The sequence below is a fragment of the Silurus aristotelis genome (genome assembly GCF_946808225.1).
Source record: "Silurus aristotelis genome assembly, chromosome: 20".
In the NCBI taxonomy this organism is placed as follows: domain Eukaryota; kingdom Metazoa; phylum Chordata; class Actinopteri; order Siluriformes; family Siluridae; genus Silurus; species Silurus aristotelis.
The window spans coordinates 21468438-21489852 of NC_139593.1; the positions used below are offsets into that span (position 1 = coordinate 21468438).

Below are 21415 nucleotides of genomic sequence, written 5' to 3' on the forward strand. Positions count from 1 at the left end.
TGCTCGTTAAAAACAGTGTTGATCATGATCGTGCCATCATTAAGGATCATATTGGCACAATGATTTTTTTAGTGGGGAAATTGGTGATCATTGATTGGCTGCTAGGAGCAATAATGAGTAGTGATTGGTCATTGGTAACTTACATGATTAGTGATTAGAGGTTGGGAAATAGTAGTAATTTGTTAATCGGGCATAAGAGCAATCAGGGATTGAATATTAGGGAAACTGGTGCTCAGGGATTGACCATAAAAATATTGGTGATCATTCATTGGTCATTGAGAACAATAGTGATTAATGATTGCTTTGGAAGAAGTAATTGGTCATTGGGAATAATGGTGATTAGTGATTTGTCATTACAAAACAAATTCACCTCAGTCAGACTAAGACAAGTTGCAGCATGGTTAGTTGCTGGATTTCTTTTTTTTTGCCAGGTTCTAAAGAGGTCATAAAGCCACCAGCCCTATAATCTGTAACAATATATATATATATATATATATATAGCCACTGACCAGCTTTCTGAAAATGTAAACAAACTAAAAATTAAAATCAACAGTCTGAGTGTACGGTAAAAAAAAAGGAAGTTAGCTCAATTAAATAACAAGAAGACTGCTGTTTAGTGAGATAAGCATAAACAAAGACATGGTTTGTTTAAACTATGCATAGGCACTGTGGTGTACAAGATAATAGAGAGATAACAGCCACCAAAACACAGCTGTAATGTTCTCATATCAAGACTATTGTTCGGGTCTTATCTCTGCTGCATTTTTGGTATGAACCATCTGGATACAGAATAAAAATTTAGACCTCAGAAGATAGTTTTAGCTCCAAAAAACACTTTTAAATCAAGTTGATGTGTGAAGTCCTTATTAGTAAAGAAAACCGTTAACAATATATCCATTATTTAAAGATAATAATCTACCATCATGCTGAAGTATAGATACTGATCAGCAGTAAGTGCTTCCTATCTGCACATGTTTTTTTCCTTTCTACGGTGGTGGGTCCTGAAAAGCCTACGGAATCCCGACAAATCCACAAAGCCTAACAGAAGTTCCTTGCTCAAGGGCACAGGGGCAAAAGGGGGAAAGGGGTAATAGAACTTTCAGCCAACAGGGACTTCACTGGTATCCCACAGTGCTTTGTGTGAGGATCAAACCCAAAACCCCCATGGATATCTAACTTTCTCTTTTAGGCCATACGTCTTGTTTATGGTTTCTTCCTGAACGCGGGGTCCGTGTTTTAAAGGCTATGGGAAAAAAAGGGAAATTTTTAGAGCTGGTCGAGGTGTAGCCAGTGACTTGGTCTGAGTTATACTCGGCCTTTTGAGGAATCCTGCGCTCCGTCCTCTAGTATATTTTAACAGACTCTTCTGTGACAGCTTTTTTCAGGATGATGTATGGCTCTCCCTCCGAGTAAAAACACTCTCGGCCTCCGAACCCTGCCCTCCCTTTTCTTTCTCCACCCTGTTGATGGATAGCCTGTCCCCTCCCCCTAGTTTCTTCTCTTTTCTCCAGTCCAGTATATCAGTCTGCAGGCCTTGGCCGAGAGGAAACGCTACTATGATGTCTCGATTTTCCCCAAAAGGTTGCCATTTCCTGTGAGCTCAGGGTCATGCAGATTTAAAGAAAGAGTAACAGCCATCTAGAAAATGCATCGAGTGAAAGAGAGCTCCCTGCAGTCTACTGTAAATCTCAGCGTGAAGAAACAGGCCCCATGATATTTCCAGCAATGTTTCTTTCAAAGTGCGTCATAAATATACAAAATATTTTCATTGGCCGGGGGATTCTGATTTGACGATTTTCAGCAGCTCCAATGAGGTCATTCTGAATCTCAAATTCTATATTTACCTTAAACTCAGCAACCTGTTTAATCTCCACTTACAAGTGATTTCGGCAAAACACATTTACGATCATGTAACATTTTGAGTCCAATCCAAAAACTATCAATGTGATGAACATGAACGTGGCCGAGTTTCTGATCACTTTTTATAGACTCACTATAGATTCACTAAATTGTACGTTTCTGAATTCCAGAGAAAAAAAGTATGAATGGTCCTTGTGTGAATTATTTATTATTGTTAGTGGGTATGGCTTATCTGCTAGCAAGCTAGAAACAGTGGACATTTTTCCATCAGAGGGCAGGGTTCTACATTTCTCTTGCACATGTAATCTAATATTCAAAGCAATGAAAAACAAAAAAGTTACAAAGTTGGTGTTTGGATTATAATAAGAGCTCTATACCTTTAGGGAAGGAGTCTTTAGTGTCCGAGCTTCAGGACAGTTTAGAGTTAAACTGTAATGTTTAACACCGAATTTTTCTATTTTTAAGCATGAGAGATGGCTGGTGAGGGAACAACGTGTTTATAGCCTCTATAACATTGTAATTGAGAACTTGACTGTTCCACAACATTAAAAATTAACTGAAAAATGAAAATGTTGCCAAGTTGCTGTGGTTAAAAGAGGAATAGAAATGCTTCCAGATGTGCTCATATAAGAAGATAATTAGTTTTAGGATGGTAACTGCGGCGGGATATCCCGGGAGACAGTGGCTAAATGTTACGACTGCCGCAACGTAGCGATCCTTACCTGCAGACCACGGTTTCAGCTTTCCTACAGTGTCAAACCCTAACCGGTGTTCACACATTACTTTATCCCAGATAATCTGGTGTAGCATCTACAGCTACAAGTGTATGTGTGTAATTGTGAGAGAGGTTAAAGCCAGAGCCCATAGTCAGGAAGTGTGTGTAACCCGATCCAGGCTTTTCTCATCATGTGCTGCTTATTCCACTGTGTCAAAATCAACACTGGCACATTTTACACTGCTTCGCCTCATTCCGATGGCATTACAGATCAGGATCAGGTCCGAACACACCAAGAAAGCGGATTCGCGCTAATGCAATAAAAAGGGGAGCAGAAATTAAAGCAAAACAAAGAGCGGACAGGACGTGGCCCTCTGCAGTGACAGAAATGTTTCTTTTGGCAGTCGACTGGAGCTGAACCTTTTTTGCACCTTTTTCGCTTCATTGTTCTGGCCTGCGTAACACAAATACGGCCTTTCCTGCCCGAGCCCAGCGAAGGAGCGCTGACCAAAAGAGGGAACACCTGACCATACAGTGAGAACGGGAAAATGTGACCAATAATAATCAGGAGGTCCAAGTAATCCCTGATGCCACAATATCATATGATCACTTTATAAATTTTTCAATTCGGAGGACAAATCCAACATGTGGTCAATTAACAAATGATCTACCTTTCAAAAACATATGCATTACCCAAACTTCCATGGTGAAGTGGGAATTATCCCTTGCGTCACGAACAGAGCGATGCGCCGGCGCTTTAAATCTTCAGCCTGTCCAGCTCCCTCACCTCCTCAGCTGAAACTGCTCAAGCTTCTCAAACTTTTATGCGAACAGTGCTTTCAACACTTGGCTAACTAGCTTGAGTTGACGCTCAACTGCAATGCATTCTGAGAGTTTATTTGAAACATGTCTGAAAAAAATGCTCTTGATTTGTAGAAATCACCAATTTGTACTACCTCAAAGTATATTTTATGGTCGCAGCCGCTATAGCAAGCACAATAACTAAACATCCAAACAAACAATAACGTATTTAAGAATTAATCTCCCAAGAATTGGCATAAATACATTTCCAAGGACATGACAATATAGAGCTAATCCCAACAGTCTCTAGTAATGTTTTTTCCTCTTGAAAGCTACTGCAGCTAATACCCCTTGAGCCACTTCCAGATGTCAAGACAGAGATGGATGAGTATAAACAATAGGTCAGTATCCTTAAATAATTACCCATATCCCAAACATCAAGGAACACACACTGACAAAAACCAAACTCAGGAACTGAACGATGTATATGTGTAGCCAAGCACATCATTAATCGTAATGTTTTGATCAACCCGTAGCTTAAAATTCTCATTAGGCCTGTTGGAAAAAGTCTGGCCATGTGGGCAATTTGTCCCTGTGAAGGTTTGAATGTTTGGTGGTTGTGAAGGTGCGACAACAGCAAGTGGAGCATGCTCGAGGTCAGAAGGTGTGATGCTTTGCTCTGTAACACCCCCGGCCTGTTGGCGCAGAAGTGAAACGCTTCACCACGCATCCCTGTATCACGTTCTCGCTAGACCAAATGGTGCGACCTTTTTTTCAGCTGCCGCCGTTCATCGGAAACGGAAAAAAGCTGACACAAGAGTTGATCCCGAACCACCAGGGTAATCAATCAAACTAGCATTATAGAGAACCCTGGAGCTGAACTCTACCACATTACAGCAAACAAAGTTCCCTAAATTAGCACTGACCTGAATAATACAACTATTAGTTTTATATTAAACACACTCATCGCATTATAATAAACATGCTAATCTGTAAAATAGCATTACATACCAAACATGAAAAAAAAAAACACAAACTAGAACTATAATAAGCACAGTAACCTATAAACTAGCATCAATGTATAAAAAAATAAAAAATATATATAGACTAGCTTTGAACTGTTTTTAAAGGCAAAACCTGAGGAACTATAACTATAAAAACAGACTAACAAAGCAGCCTTACAGTAAACAAGTCTCTCATCTTGCATTATAGAATGAACAGAATCTCAAGACTTAGCCTTATTGCAAGCATGCTAATTTCATAAATTAGCAGTTTAAAAAACAAAATCCAAAAAGTTGTAAACAATCATTCATAAACCAGCACTTTAAACATGCAATATGACTGAACAAGTACTATATTGAACAAATAAAACAAATAAATAATCACTAAAACATTGCATTATGGATGCTAACCCAATTAGCATTAACCGTTTTTATGTACATCAGAATTAATAGTATTATTTAATTCAGTACGCACAACAAATCATATACATTGTAATAAAACAGTAATACATAAGTAACCTTTGACCTAGCGTCACTGCATGCACGCTGATTCATAAACGTTTTCAGCTAATTCAAAAAACTAGCATGAATTACTTGAAGGAAAATAAATAATTACAGTAACCCATAAATTAGCATCACTGTATTAAAACATATGTTAAATTCTTCTTGAACTTTAGCTAGAGCACAATTACTTTTAATTTATTTAATTTTTATTGTAATTATAAAAACAGACTGACCAAACAAACTAGCATTACAGTAAACATAGAAACCACATAAGCTAGCATCACGGAAAGCTTGCTAATTCATGAACTAGCATTTGAATCATCTAGCATATCTGACCAATCACTATAATGTATTATTGATTAATATTAAATGTATAAATTGAAGTTAGTGACTAACAATAGTAAAGATGCTAAGCCAAAAAAAAAAAAAAAAAGAACAAAAAAGCTGAAATGAATAATTAGCAAGAAGCAAACACACATGAGCACTACTTTCTGTGGCACTGGCTTTATTCTTTTTGTCTTTTTTTTTTAAACAAAGCTCCTTTGGAAGCAGCACCATCACGAATGCATTCAGTCGAACAATCATAATTCATTCATCGGCAACATTCTGGAACATTCTTTCAGTGCGTGAGCAACAATTCTGGAGTCTCACACGACCGACAGTGGCATTAACGCCGGAATGGAAATGAGGAAATGGCGGCCTTTTATACAATGCATCTATACAAACCATAACTTAGGACATAATTTATTAGAAAAAAGGCTTTTGGTAGTATTTACATTTCGGGGTAAACGGAGAGAGCGGCGTTTCTGTTCCGATTGCGAACACGCCGAGGCGGCGAGATGCCGGACTGCATGCCGGAGGATCGTGCTAGACGTGTCAGACACCCTGATGCAGAAACAACATATGGAGGAGGACCGGCAGGAACCTGATACGCGGTATGGGATGCAGGAAACATTTCTCCTGCGGCCTTACTGTCAACATGCGTCCAAATTTATGACTCAATCCTCAGCTTCACCAGACAACTGCTAAAAACACGGCTCTTGAGGCAAATTCGACCAGACTTGCAGGCTCTCGTTTTTTACCTGGGCGTTCGGGAGTTGTTGTGGGTTTACACACCTAACAGATCTGCTCCCATAACCTTCCCCTCCTCCAACTGTCAAACATAATACTACCCGGGGACAGACCTAGATATTATAGTTCTGATTTGCTTAGAAATCTACATCATGGCCTGAAGGAAGTTCTTTCGAGATATAATCTTATCTCAGGGCAGAAAATCAAGGCGAGTTCCCGTTTTTTGTTGTTTTTTTGGTCATTTAAACATTGTAACATTTTACAACGAACGTAATATTTTCAATGCTACTACTTTTTTCAATAAAGCACAACTTTTAGTGCAATTATCAATTGCTTTATCAATTTTGATCAAATAATTATGTACAACAATTTGGTTTTTTTTTGTTTTTTTTGTACAAAGGTTCTACAAGGTTTCTTTTTTCTCTCAAATGTGAGAATTTTTGCTATCCAATGATCTTTGAGAGCTCTTCAAAATAGTCCAGTAGGAGGATTTTCTTTCTTTCTTTCCAAAAAAACCCCAAAGAGATCCCATTTAATTATGTATAAATGTATTTATCACAAAAATCTAAACGCACAAGGTCAGGTATCATTGAAAGGATTGTGGCTGAGAGATAAAGAAAACAAAACAGCACGTCTCAATTTCTCCCTCGTCTCCATTTCCTTGGCCATTGCAGACAGCCAATCATTCTTTCTGCCCTGAGAAGAGGTTTGGAGATGTAAACGTCCCACAAATGTTTAATGATTATGTGGCTTTTAAAGTTTTTGCCCTGATGCTGTTTTTTTTCTGCTCATAAATCTGTTGAAGCTTCCTTCTTTTTTTTTTTTTACGTCTATAGGTCTGTGCGGGTTTGGCTCTGTTCTCTTCCCCTGAGTAAAACGCCGTCATGAATCGATACTGTAGCACCTCAGTCTGCCATAATGAATTAAAGCCGTGACTGGAGAGCAGGGAGAAAGCCCTCGCTTCAATCCAAGAGTCATTTTTCTCCGATTCGCAGACGTGAGTCAGGAGTGCGTTTCGTTTCCACAGCCAGGCTGAAACCTGAGCACGAGCCCTCAGCCGACACGTTCAGCCCTCGAAGTGTTCACTCCCCGAATAATACAAAATCACACAGCGTCCATGTTTTTTAGAAGCAGTAATTCCCCAAACCAGACGGTGATCCGGACCCTTCCAGGGTCTTTTGTGGCCTCCTGGCTTCGCTCCAAGAGTCATTTATCTCCGATGCCTTTATTTCCGCGCTCTCAATTGAGGCCTTTGACGTTCTCAGTCTCGTCACAAGGTTCTGATTAGTTCAGACTTTGTAGTAAACATTGGCCGGGTTTTGGGGCTCCATTTCCTGGACGATGTAGACTGGGTGGCCATAATCGCCGCTCACCTTCTCGTAATGGGGGCAGTAGTAGCTGTCGGAGGCTCGCAGCGGGAAGATGATGTCGCTGCGCTCCGAGCCGTTGTTGTTGTGGCTGCGTTTCGGGATGGGGTGCAGCGGAAGCGGAGGCGAACACCGGGCCGAGTTCTTGCGGCGCCGCCTGCGGGCAAACACCACCAGCACCACGATGACGAGAACCACCAAGACAAAGGCTCCCGAAGCTACGCCAGTGAACAGGGCTACCTCGGAGCTGGACACGCCCACCGACTCACCGCCGTTTCTGTCTTGCTCTAGGGGGAAAATAGAGAGCATGTCAACGTAATTGTTCGGCACAAAACACATTGTTCCAGGTTTTGGTTTTGACACATTTGGCTTGTATTTTCCAGTTCTACAGTAAAAGCCTAGAACGCTTAGAAAAGCGTTTGCACTAGCATCTGGAGATCACGAGTGCCAATCTGGGGGATACTATACTCAGTGGTGTTTAAGAACCATGCTGTCTGGGTGGGAGGGGTGCCATTTGCCTGGTCTCCTGTCAATCAGGGGGCGTGTCTGTGAGCTCATACTGTGGAGTACATACAATTGGCAGCTTCAACCTTATTCTTTTTTTTTTTTGTCTTTCTTTGTCGTTCACAAAGCGAAGGAGCTTTTCACATCTTAGACTTTTCTCTTAGTTTTCCAATTTTTCTTTTTTTTTGTTTCCATTTCTTTCTCTCTTTACTTATTTCCTGTATGTCTTGCCCTCCTTTTTCGGTCTGTTTTTTTAATAGATTTTCTCCCACTATTCAGAAGAGGTAAAAAAACTTGAAAACAAACAAACAAAAAACTGTTAAGATTGAACAAACGTGTTCTGGTGGTGAAACAAAAGTCCATTGGGAAGCTGGGGTTTAATTTCAGCTGTTACTGTTTATATTGATCTTTGGATTGGTTTTGAATCAATATGGTGACATGGTGGCTATTAAGTCTGGGTCATTGGGCAGGAGTTCGGGTCATAAAGGAGAAATTTTTTTTTCAAAAGCAATACGTACCGATTTTTCTAAACACGTCGTCGTTACTGGAGGTGCTTTGTTGGTCGGTTTCAGAGTGTTTGGGATGTTCTTTGGTTGCGGCTGTGTCACTGGGCCCTGAGATAAACACACACACACAATTAGATTTTCTGAATTCCTGAACAAGACAAACTGTTTTTAAAAAGTGTGGAAATACCAGGAGTTGAATTATTTTTTGATGCACATGCATGTTCCTTTTGTTTCTAAAAACACACAACAATTGGACATGGAGCGAATTGAAGAACGTTCTGTAGAGTCCACGTGTGACATTTTTGTCTCTAACTTATGATGCCAACAGGAGAAGTGTGATATTGATCATGGAACCACCTGCCCAGTCACTTCACCTTAATCCTACTGAACTGCTCTGAGATGAACCAATGTTTCAACAGTCCAGATGCTGAGAGTGTGTAAAGCTGTAATTCATGCTAAGAGAGGATTGGAACATCTGGACATTTATACATTTGTTGGGTCAAAAGAAATCTTCAGACCGTTACGTTACCAAGTTTGTTGCATAGAAACAAAAGGAACATGCATGTGCCTCATAAAAAAAAATTTTTTTTTTAAAACTCACGGACGAACGAATAATGTAACTCTAAATGGATAAAAGATGCTGGTGTGTTTCGACAAAGTGGAAGGTTCCAGGAGAGATTTAATGAATTGGCTTAAAAGAGGAGGAAGAGGACAGCCGGCGCAGCTACGGGAGGCGACTGCACATGACATTTCAATTACACGCTGAGAGGCAGCGCACACACACACACACACACACACACACACACACACACACACACGCCAGAAATGATGGTCACTGATGAACTATGAAATAATATGACCTATTGTTCACGTGTTATAGACACTTCATAACTGCACTGCATTACTGTGTGAGGGGGCAAATGGGGCATGTTGGGGCAAGCAAAAAAAAATGTATAATAAGCTCTCTGCATTTTCACTTTTCTGTCGTTCTTCACTCCTCTTTTCCATTTCTCATACCTTGTTTTTCCCTTCACTTTCCCCTTCTCTCCCCCCATCGTTTCTCTCTCCTTCCTTACAGCCTCAACATTTCTATTTCTCCTGCATTTTCTCTTCATCTCTCTTTTTTTTTTTCACTTCATCTTTTTTTTCTCTAGTTAGATACTGTCTTTCTGTCTCCCCCTCTTTTTAATTAGTGTTTCTCTCTTTCTCCTAATTCCCTTCTTCAGGCTCACATTCTTTCACATTTCTTTCCTCCTTTCACTCCATTTTTTTTGTCCTCAGGTTCTCTCAGGCTCCTTTCATATCTCCATGCTTCCTTTCTTTCTTTCCTTCTTTCTCATCTCTTTTCCACTTTCTTCTCCTTTATGTCTCTTCTGTCTTTTATTCTCTCCTTTTTTCTCCAAGCTCCAATTTCATCTTTCTTGTCTTACCTTTTTTACTATTTTGCCCCTTTCTTCTCATACTCTCCCTTTTCTCTCAATGTCTCTCTGTCCTCCCTCTCCCTCACTCTTTATTGATTAGTTCTCACTTCATTCTCTTTCCCTTCTCTCAAATTATCCAAGTCTCCTCCTTACTCCGTGCCCTGTCCTCCTCTTGCTCTCTTTCTGTTACTGAGGATGAGTTTAGAGACGAGACACTCACTTTGTCCCACTCGGAGGATCATCTTCATGGATTTGGTTTCACACACACCACCCTCCAGGTTGTCCAGACCTTCTAACGAGCTGTTCGACGTAGCTGCGGGAAACCAAAGAGAAACAAACATGAGAAACATTACAGCAGGAAGATTACAAACAGGCTAAATTGGTGGCCATGTTCTCAGTGGATTCTGTGTGTGTGTGTGTGTGTGTGTGTGTGTGTGTGTGTGTGTGTGTGTGTGTGTGTGTGTGTGTGTGTGTGAGAGAGGGTTTAATGCAGGTTTCACAAATTCAGAATTAAGTATTTTTAAGACCCTTTTAAGATTATTAAGAATTAAATTTAAGACCTATATCATGACATTTCTTTAAACTAAGCATCGCTAAACCTGCACTTCCCCATCGCTGTGGTAATAAACAGGAAGCTGATTGGCTGTTCCACGTTGGTCTCGTTTGTAGTCGTAATTTAGTGACCAGCGAAAGAAAAACTACAACACAACCTAAATCTAACAAACAAAAACTCTAAAGTGCTGCAGGAGAATTTCAATGAACATCAGAGGCGGCGTTACACAGGCCTCCGATAATCAAACCCTGTTTCAAATTATTTCAGACCTAAAACAGCAAATTTAAAACTTTTTATTGCCTAAAATGTAAATTTGTAAATGTGAGACTTTTTAAGACCCCCTGGAAACCCTGGTGTGTGTGTTCATGTATATTTTAAATGAGTGAGGGTGTAAGTGTATTTATTTTTATGTGTGCATTCGTTCTGCACTGGGTGATTTATAGAAAAGAAAATTTGCTTAGCTCAGCGGGTTTACTAAAACTGCTGCTGTGTGTGTGTGTGTGTGTGTGTGTGTGTGTGTGTGTGTGTGTGTGTGTGCACAGCAGGAGAGACACTCAGGGTTTTTTTAGGATTCTTGTGTTTGTTGTGTTTTAAAAGTCATTAATGCACAGCCAAGAAGAGGCATGCGAAATAAAACACGTACACGAACGCGTGTGCGCACGCACACACACACACACACACACACTATTTTACTGTTCTGCTGTTTCCCATGTAGAGAGAGAGAGAGAGAGAGAGAGAGAGAGAGAGAGAGAGAAAGACTCGCAGACGCACACAAAAAAAAACTGTACACAAGCATCTATAAACACACAAATACACACTACACTGGCAAACTATCGAATAGAAATGTAACACAAAGGGAATTAATAAGGAAAGATAAAGAAAGAAACAAAAGAAAGAGAAGGAAAATGTGAGAGAAAAAATTTAATGAACAGAGAAGGGAAAAACGGGAAAAAATAAGGAATAAAAAAAAAAGAGAGCAGAAAATAGAATGAAAAAAAAAGAACAGAGAGAAGGCAAAAGAAAAAGAAATGTTTTATGTTAGAGGTAATAACGATTTTGTGTGTGTGTGTGTGTGTGTGTGTGTGTGTGTGTGTGTGTGTGTGTGTGTGTGTGTGTGTGTGTGTGTGTGTGTGTCGGGGGGGTTGTGATGGAATTCAGTAAGGAAATAAAGTAAAAAAGGAAGAAGGAAAAAATTACATTGAAATAAAATGAAACTGGATGGATGGGGAAAAAAGAACAAAAGAATGAAAGAAAGAACGAACGAAAGAATTAACCCAACATGCCCCTTTTGCGATGAGCGATCTCATTTTTGTGTTCATGTGACCATTCAGCCTGAACGAAGGCGCACACAGACACACATATACATAGACACATACAGACACAGACACACACACGCAAACACACACCCATGGCCTCAGGCTGTGCAGCCAGCCGCAAAGTCACTGAGCACGCATTACAGCTTGCCACACACAAACACACAAACACACACACACACACACACACACACTGAGTCAGAGGCACGTGTTGTCGTGTACACACACAAGCTGGAAACGTGTAATTAGACGCACACATTCCAGCGGTAAAGGCTCATTTAGACTAAACATGTGCAGCCATAATTGCAGCCGCAACCTCCAGCGCAAAACTACACACACACACACACACACACACACACACACACACACACTACCTGAACCAGCTACAGTGAGTGTGTGTAGACAGATATAGACAATCTCACACACATTTCATTACATTTAAAAACATTATGAAAGAAAGAAGGGAAGGAAGGAGCTTACTAACGTATGGTACGAAAGAGAGAAGGAAGTACGTAAAGTATGGAAGAAAAATAGAATAGATGGAGAAAAATTGGGAGATTGAGCAAAGAAAAGGAAAAATTAAGAGAATGTATTTTCTCTCAAATAAAGGAAGAAAGAAAGGAAAAAAAAGGAAGGCAGGAAGGAAATAAAAGCTTTGCTGATGCTGTGTGCTGATGCTGTCCAAAACAAGCGGCACAATCACACACTTATCAAACACACACACACACACACACACACACACACACACACACACACAGACACAAATATCAAAACCATTCAGGTCAGATGTTCCTGGGCCTGAGGGGGCTTGCTAGGTTGGCTAAAAAAAATCCTGCCAATGTGACCTGGTGATGTGGGGCGTGCAAATCATTCCTTTCGCCCTGAGACAGCATTAGGGTGAACATTTCCTGGTCCTCAAGCAGACACACACACACACACACACACACACACACACACAAACTAGGAAAACTGTTTCACCAGACTAGCAACAAAATACACACTTGATTCTCAGTGCTGTAAAAATAACATTGACTGTTTTCTTTTTTTTAAAGTTTGAAATGTAAAGTGAACAAAACTTTTTCTTCGACTGTTTCCACTCAATATCCTGTACCGAGGTACTCGATGATCATGACATGGAGCGTCTTTGACACACCCTGCTATGCATTTCACCGTCGCCCAGCTGTTTCTCATAACTATGCTCATCACCATAATCATGATAATTACTCTGATTGCTGTTCTTTGTATAGCCTTAATGCAGCCAAGCAGCTTTGGCAAGGCCGAACCGAATTCATCATGAGAGTGAATTGGCTAAATTGTTAGCATGCTCACGGAAGAATGAAGAACCTTGACTCCCCGCTAATAAAAATGTTAGCACGCACCGACTCGAAGTGAGCTTAACCAAATTAATAGGTGGCAAAATTGTTGGCATGCTCAACACGTGCTAAAAGTCAATATTAGCATGCATTAGTCAATGTCCCTCCTTCTACAGGAATAGAAAGTAAGCCTGGGATTAATTTAAGTGCACTCAAAGGCAGAAACAGGACGAAGACGTTCTTGGTCTGCAGGAAAAGCGAGGTGGCATGTTATGATCTTGAAGACGCTCCTAAAACCAGATGTTTATCAGTCGAGAACTGAAGCACAAGTCAACCATGACTTACTTCGACTACAATTCAAGCTGGCATGGACCTACAGCAGTGTTGTATTTTGGCTCTAAGTGTGTAATCTACAGATTTGGGCAAACTGAACTTAAGACTCTTTTTGATACCATTTTAATCGAAGTTTTAATGTGATCTACAGCCATTTCCACACAAACTATTGCCCGGTGGTAATTATGTGTTTTCTAATAGGGAGCTTTGGCTGTAAAGCCAAAAATCTAGATAGGTGTGTAAAGGTGAGATATAAATCTACTATCGAACAAAGCAGGAAAAGCCGAGATAAAACAACTAACCGGCTGGGTAACACTGATGTGGTAAAAAAAAAAAAAAAGAAGAATTTTGTAGTGAGTAATGCTGAGGTAAAACATACATCTAAGCTGGTGAAGTTAAAATAATTTAAGAAAACCAGAGCTATAAATGAATAAATAAATCAAATCAATAGGCCAGTCTACAGAAATGAGTATAGATGAAAGAGTATTGAGAAAAAAAAATTGCAAAACCGAGGTAATATATTAGACAAATGGAGTTTTAAAAAGCTAAAACTGGGGAAAAGGTCATGTGGTTGCCTTAAGAAAGGTAGATATTTGTTTTTTTTGCATGTACAAAACTTCTCCAGGTAACAAACAGGCCTCGCTGTTTTCCTCAGTGAAACAATGTTAATGAATGTTTCTGATGCACACTGCATTAACCAACATATTTAAAACCTCAGGGGAGAAAACAAAAATTTAAGACTTTCTGGGGCCTTAAATTAATTTAATTAAATGTAAGACTTGTGTAAGACGCCACACATACCCTGTAATCAGATGCGTTTGGCGCACTGCGCACAGATGATGTGATAGTCTATGCCTTATAGGAACCTGAGGCCCCACAGGGCTGAACAAAAATACCAGACTGAGCCGTGGATTATTTTGCTAAGTGTCGGAGCCAGCAACGCAGGACGAGGCCATCATTCAAGAAAGAAACGGTCGAGACATCAAGCGAATCAATGCGACTTTGTTTTAACCTTGAAGATGCTTCTCCACTCATCCGAAGAGTTTCTGATGAACCTATGAATATCTGATGGATAACAGATGGCCAGTAAACTGTCTCCAAGATTAAAGAACCCAACCAATTGGTTTGTGCTGTTGCTACATGACATTTAAAATGGCCCGGATGACTAAAAACTTAGTCGTACCAAAGATACGCTTATCGCAAACCAGCAGATTTGTCCGACGTAGGTCTAATCAGCAACATTTGGCTCACTATGCATGGATGATGTGGTGGTCTTTGGCTTAGAGGTAATCAAGGCCCCACAGGTTGGGGGCTCAACAGAAATAACAGCCTGAGCCATGGATTATTTTGCTAAGTGCACTCAGAGCCAGAACCACAGGATGAAGCCATCTGGAGCATCATGTCCATTCAAACCGAAAGGGGCACACACATGCTACCTCAAATTTTTTAAGTTCAGATCATTGGTAGGCGCCGTTGGCAAGCTAACTTGTAGGTATCACTGTAATGAAGAGGCTTGAGCAATTTGAAAATATTTATATAAATATTTATTTAAAATATTTTTGTTAAATATTTAACAAACACAGGAAATTACACAGACAATTTTTCATCACTTCAGGTGGAAGAAATTAAACACGTAGCTAACCTGTATTCGGTTAGGATACTGTGCTACCTATACCTAGCTTATCTGTGGAAAAAAACGTGTTAGGAGGCCAAAATACAAGAGACCCAAAGTTTTGCCAACACCTACAGTCAACACCTTAATATGACGCTAATCAGTCTGGTACTTACAGATTATGTAGTAGTCTTTGCCTCTTATGAACTCAAGGCCCCACAGGTTGGGGCTGAACTCCTGGAACTTGAAGGTGAATTTGACCTCTTGATCGGGCTTGTCACAGTTCAGCAGAGCCACATTGCCTTTTTCCATCTTGCAGCTCTCAAGCTGTTCCTGTGTGACCAGGTACACACGGAAATATTCTATACGGGTGCTGGTGGTGTGGCCCGGCATGAGTCGGGGACACACGATGTCCAATTTATCCCCTATCTGAGGGTACACGGTGATGCCTTTGCCGGGTACAAACCTGGAAAATGACAATAAATGGTAAATATTGTGACTTTGCTTTTGGCATTTCAGTTGGGCAAAATGTTGCTAGCCTTCTTTTTTTTAATAATAACTATAACCTGATTAACCTGTTGGATGAAATGGTGAAGCAATAATTTCAGATCTAAACACTGCAAGTGAATTCCACTGGGCCAATAGTCATTTGCTTGGAAACTTCACTCTGTCTGGCACACAAAATTTACTATCAGTCAATTAGCACTTCATTTTTTATTCAGACTTCCCCACACCATGTGTCTGTTTCTCTGCCAAGCGCTAAACAACTGCCAGGGGGGAAAAACCAAGACGGCAAACTACAAGTGACGTCCGTTTGCGTGTAATTTGTGTCAGCGCTAGCCACAATGTGTGCTGTCGTTTTCCTGGAAGGGAACGCCTACAAACGAGACGGGATGAAATGGATAGAAAGGCTGAATTGTGAGAGGAATGGAAGACAATTTCCGAGTAGTGTGACTAAGGCAAAGCTGATGTGCGTTGGATGAAAATGATGCAACGAGTGTCTGTTTACAATTTCAGATGGAGGTAAAAGGTGGTGGCGGAAGCAATTTTTTTTTCCTTCTTTGCTTTTTCTTTCAATCCACCAAAGTCCTTGAGCTGAATCGGCTTCGCAGGAGTAGCTGCGGATAAAATTCAAGTTGTAGAAAAACAAGAATACAGAAGTGGGCTCTAGACATGATTCTGACATGCAGCTTAAGAGCATACGCTAAATTTATTATGGAACGCCTAAAGGAAACCTCGGAAGAAATCCGACTCCAATAAGAATTAGCCGTGATCAGCGAGATCAGTTAAGCTGGAATGTGAACAAGTCTGAATCATGTAGTCCTGTCCAAACATGGGGCTTTAAAGAGGTGCTTCGGTACACGCTGATTAAAATGCTTAACCCAAATCCACTCAAGGCGCTGACCCTCGAGACTGTTACGAGCTGGTGGTTTCAAACAAAGCAAGCCAGCTTTTGTTTTACTCCAGGAAGAAGCCTTGTGCCGTAAACCAGCCGGGGCGAATAACACCATGCAATTTCCCTCCTCCGATTCAAACATGTTTTTGTCCTACACCGAATTCGAAAGTGACCATATAACAATTCCGAGAGATTTTCAGAAAGCTGTGATTTGCAATCGTATTAAAATTCTTTGGGGGTCTCCATTTGCTTTTTCTCGCCTTTTCTTATACAGAAGAAAAAAAAACAAAAAAACGTGCAAACCCTTAACATTCCCTTTTTTCTTCGGATTCGCAGGTGTGGATCGCACCCTAAACGTTTCCAGGTAGCGAACGCGACACGAGAGCACGCACATATGCCGCACGGACATCTGTTTCCTTTTTGATGGCATTTCCTAGACTAACGAGACCGATTAGCTTCGAGCTTAATTCAGCCAGGACCGATTCGAGCTCTAAAGCGATACATTCAAACCAAGAGGCCTGGTTTTGATTTCACGCAATTGGGACGCAAGATTTACTCCAACAGAATGTGTTCTCTTTCCTCCTTTTTTTTTTTTTATATGAATTATGTTGTCTCCTTTATACTTGGGTTTTGATGATAATCAGTTATTGAATGCGATCATTAAAATCAACACACAATTGTTTGCATGGGTGTTTTTAAACTAGTGTTCTTATTAGCCATTGCTTAAACTTAGAACCTTAAAGGGGTTTAGGTTTGTCCTCTTGGGGTAATGTTTTGCCTAGAACCATACAGTAATCAAATTAAATAAAAAACAGAACCTCATAATTCGATCCATCAACAAAAGGGCCGTTTTCTTCCCCAGATTCTTAAGAAATCTGGGGGGTGAAAACAAAGTACGGATTGAAAATACTAAGAATCGCTGAGTTTTTTACGCAGAAATGGTTATTAGAAAGTCACAATATTGTAACCACTCCCCCATGCCTGATGTGTGCTTCTAAATAAGTTGTGTGTACTTTCCTGTCTTGTATTTTTCACTAAATAATGGGAGGAATGTTGATATCTTTAACCCCGTATACACGTGTAAAAACTTTTGTGAATCTCTTGTTAGCAATTTTTTTTTGCCCACTTTAAGAGCTCGTAAAACAAACAAGGCTGACAGACTTCCACTTTTTAAGGCCCTACATATATCCTCATAAAACTATCAGGAGCTAGAAATGCACTTACAGACACACACAAAAAAAAACCCTGGCTGGTTTTTGCTCTCCTGAGGGTCCCTGGGAAGTCAGGAAGCGTTAGCGCCCCTCCTTCACCCCCCCTGCGGCTTTAACTCTAACTGCGCTATACAGATCCAACCGTGTGGAGAAAGGAGGGGGGTGAAGGGAGGTTTTGGTTAGGATTGATCTCTGAACCTTGCAAGCCTTTTGTCTCCAAAGCCCCGTGACAAAAGAGTTCCTGCAGCTCATGAAAACAGAATGCAGGGATTTTCGGGGGGTTTGCTTTAATAACAAAAACTTATCCCCGAGCCTAAGCCGGGTTAGTCCCAATCCTTTCGTCCTTGCTATATTTGACAGCCTAATTACCGTAAAATAAATGAATCCGTAAAATCTACACAGCGGGCTCTTCTCCGGCTCATAAAAAGAATAACACGCACGTTTTAATCCTCACAATTTGTTTCATGCGAGTCGCCTCTGAATATGGATTCAGTTTAGGGTTCCAAAAGTTTGAAGCCACCTCTAAGGGTTTTATGGTGAGACCAAATCTCGGGTTGAAGAATGGAGAAAGTAACCACTGAAGCCTTTATTTGGCCTCGTAATGACGCGCCGTAAAAGTGTCGTAAAATTGAAACAGTCGCCGTATTTTTCTTCACTCGACACCCAGGGAGATCTCACTTGATGGAGCAAACAGATGGTCAGAATTATGGGACCGAGTTCTTCGCGAGGGACACATGCCACGCTACCTTCGAATTTGCCCAAAATAAGAAACCTGAGGAGACAGCTGTCCTTATGTGGCCTTCCGAATTGGACACCGCCTAAGTGGGCAGCCAAATGGGAAGCGTGAAGTGCCAATATGATGGAGCGTCCATTGTAGCGATATAGTATAACCAATTACTGACTGACCCTCTGAGAGTCATCTTTGGTTTTAAAGTCAGTTATAATGACTAAGATTGGTTGTAAATTAGCATCATGCAATTCACCTAAAATGTTTGGCATCAGTGAAGAAGAAAATGTGGGAAGAGTGGAAGCTGAGTGGTTAAGGCACTGGGATACTGAACAGAAGGTCATGGGTTCAAGCTCCAGTATTGCAAAGCTGCCACTCTTGGGCCCTTGAGCAGGGCCCTTAACCCTCTGTGCTCCAGGGGCGCTGTATCGTGTATCACTCTGACCACAGGTTCTGGACAAGCTGAGATATGTGAAGAAAAGACTTTCACTGTGCTGTAATGTATATGTGATAAAATCTATTCTATTAATCACGTTTAACACTGATACGGGATTCTGTCCATTTGGGGTTCAGGAAAATCAATTCAATACATTTTCAACACAAGTATCCATAGCAACAATAAACTACATGTTACTATTTATTAAACCATCACCATTAAACCATTATTAAACATGCAACTAATCATCATCCATCATACCATTAGATATTTTAGTTCAAACTCGGTTTATTCCCAGACCATAGCATTCGATGTAACATGGAAATGAAATCAATGTTCTTATTGAATAAGTGTGCAGAGTTCAGCACATTTTTATTAACTTTTAACTGGTTTTCATTCGTTTTTAAATGGAAAACACTGGGCGTAATGTTCTGTGGGCAAAAAAAAAAAAAAAACATTCTTCTCGAATGATGTGAATTGTAACCATTATAAACAGAATGTATATTAATTTTACATTCCAACACCTCAACTCACTTTATGCTAAATGGTCTATAATTTACAAAGAAATGGAATATTCTGAAACAACCAGGAAAATATCATGTTCATCCACACCACAGAATTCCTGACCATACCTGCATCTTCCATCCATCCTGCACGCGCAATGGTCCAAATATTGCCATAAACCATGCATTATAGTGTGTCTGCTTTAAAGTGGAAACAATTAAGGATTGAGACTCACTTGGTATTTGACGTGTTCCAGTAGATGGACTCTAGAATCATGGACATGGAGATCTTGAGTCTGCAGACGGTGAGGAACAGCGCGAGAAGCGTTCTCCACCTCGGATCCATGACGGGTGTGAAACGGGATTACAAGGCAATCCCGGGATTAACAACTTTACAAATCAACTAAATAATCTCCCAAAAAAAAAAGAACACAAAGAGCTGAAGTCGAATTATTTCAGTTATTCAGTCCAAACAAAAAACAAGTAAACAAACAAACAAATCAGCCCAAATTCCGTCCTGGTTTCTTTATCCAGTTTTTTTTTTTTTTTTTTTGCCCCCACACTTTTATTTAAAACTCTCCAAATAATCCACTTTCTTTTTGGAGCATCATCTGAAGCGTTAAGAGAAAAAAAAACAGGAAAAGAAAAGCATGTAGATAATAAAAACACACCGCTGTGAACTCTACAGCTCTCTTCACATCTCCGCCGCCGGCACGTGAACGCTTTTAACTGCGCCTGAGACTGCCGTGCACGAGCCCCGGGCATAGCCACGCCCCAACCCCGCCTACTACTTCCTAGAAAGGGCGTGGCTTTGGCTGTTTTTACTTGCATATGGAATGTAATATGATGTGTATATAACAATTGAGTCTATCTATCTATCTATCTATCTATCTATCTATCTATCTATCTGTCTATCTGTCTGTCTGTCTGTCTGTCTGTCTGTCTGTCTGTCTGTCTACTTTTTAATCCAGTTTCATTCTTACTTGACTTCCTTCTCTGACCTTTCTTTCTTTCTTTCTTTCTTTCTTTCTTTATTTCTTTCTTTCTTTCTTTCTTTTTTCTTTTATACACTTACAATATATATTTATTAAAGTATTTGGTTGTTTTTATTCCTTTTTTATACTAGTTTTGCTCTTTTTATGTATATATATATATATATATTTTTTTTTTATGATTATTTTTTTTTTTTTAGATTCTGTTCCACATTGTGCTAGAGATGTTCCTCTGAGATTTTGTTCCACATTGACTTCAAGTGATTCAGTTCTACCACTTAGACCAAACATGACCTACTGGATTTAGATCTACCACTAAGGATCACTGAGCCCATTGGGATGTTCATGGTGTTCAGTTTTGCTTTGTGACATGGTGCATCGTGCTGGAGGCAGCAGTTAGAAGAGTAAAGTGTGATCATAAATGAAAGCACATGGTCAGCAGAAATACTTCAACTCTGTGGCTTTGATTCGTGTTGGAAATCCTAGAAGATCAGATCAGAGGTTTAAATGACCCTCTGGTGGTTGATATGAACATGATGGATGATGGATGGATAACTGCATGAATGAATAAGTGTGGAGATGATAATAAAGGTGCCCATTGTGTGTGTGTGTGTGTGTGTGTGTGTGTGTGTGTGTGTGTGTGTGTGTGCGTGCGTGCGTGCGTGCGTGCGTGCGTGCGTGCGTAATGAAGTACCGATTTTCCGCAGAATCCACAAGACTGCTCGTGTAAATATAAATCACTTGTTTAAATGTGCTTTTGGGGAAAGAAAAAGAAAAAGAAAACACTCCCTCCCTCCTTTTTCACCTAGAGCCTGGGTGAGACAATCAGAGACCAACAGCTGGAACAGCTGCATGAGAGAGACTAATTCATTTACTGCTTTTTGTATTTGTCTGTTTCTTTCTGCCTTTCATTCTGCAGGGTAAACCTCCATCAGAAGACCCTGAGTGTGACCATCCTGTCTGCTTCAAGATCAAACACACACAGACACACACACACACACACACACACACACACACACACACACACACACACACACACACACACACACAACAAACATACGGTGCGAACAAACGCCGAATGTTTGCGTATTGGCAGCGCGTGCTGGAATCCCCTTTGGATTGGCCGTGAAGGTGCGCGAGGACGCGACGGGCTTTGCGTCAGACTGCTAACACACACACACACACACACACACACACACACGTTCGCAGAAGTGTGCATAAGTAAATCAGCTCATTAGCGGGTGTTTCATTAGCGCCCTGATGTGGATTCACTTCT

At 40.5% G+C, this 21415-nt stretch overlaps 1 protein-coding gene across 1 annotated transcript; it reads right to left on the reverse strand.

Moving 5' to 3' along the window:
* Positions 1 to 6762: 6762 nt before the first annotated feature.
* Positions 6763 to 19864, reverse strand: efnb2b (ephrin-B2b). Its single transcript, XM_083523202.1, has 5 exons — positions 19384 to 19864; positions 15051 to 15340; positions 9971 to 10063; positions 8342 to 8437; positions 6763 to 7606 (listed from the first exon to the last, which is right to left on the reverse strand). Exons 1-5 carry the CDS (start codon positions 19491 to 19493, stop codon positions 7242 to 7244), a joined length of 954 nt encoding a protein of 317 aa, XP_083379328.1. The 5' UTR covers positions 19494 to 19864; the 3' UTR covers positions 6763 to 7241.
* Positions 19865 to 21415: the final 1551 nt, after the last annotated feature.

Excerpts from the sequence above, each read along its gene's own strand:
- efnb2b (XM_083523202.1), bottom strand. The coding sequence starts at position 19,493 with ATGGATCCGAGGTGGAGAACGCTTCTCGCGCTGTTCCTCACCGTCTGC. Across the intron at positions 8,438-9,970 it reads GATCCTCCGAGTGGGACAAA|GGCCCAGTGACACAGCCGCA; the intron begins GTGAGTGTCTCG and ends TGTTTATCTCAG. Across the intron at positions 7,607-8,341 it reads CGACGTGTTTAGAAAAATCG|AGCAAGACAGAAACGGCGGT; the intron begins GTACGTATTGCT and ends TTTTCCCCCTAG.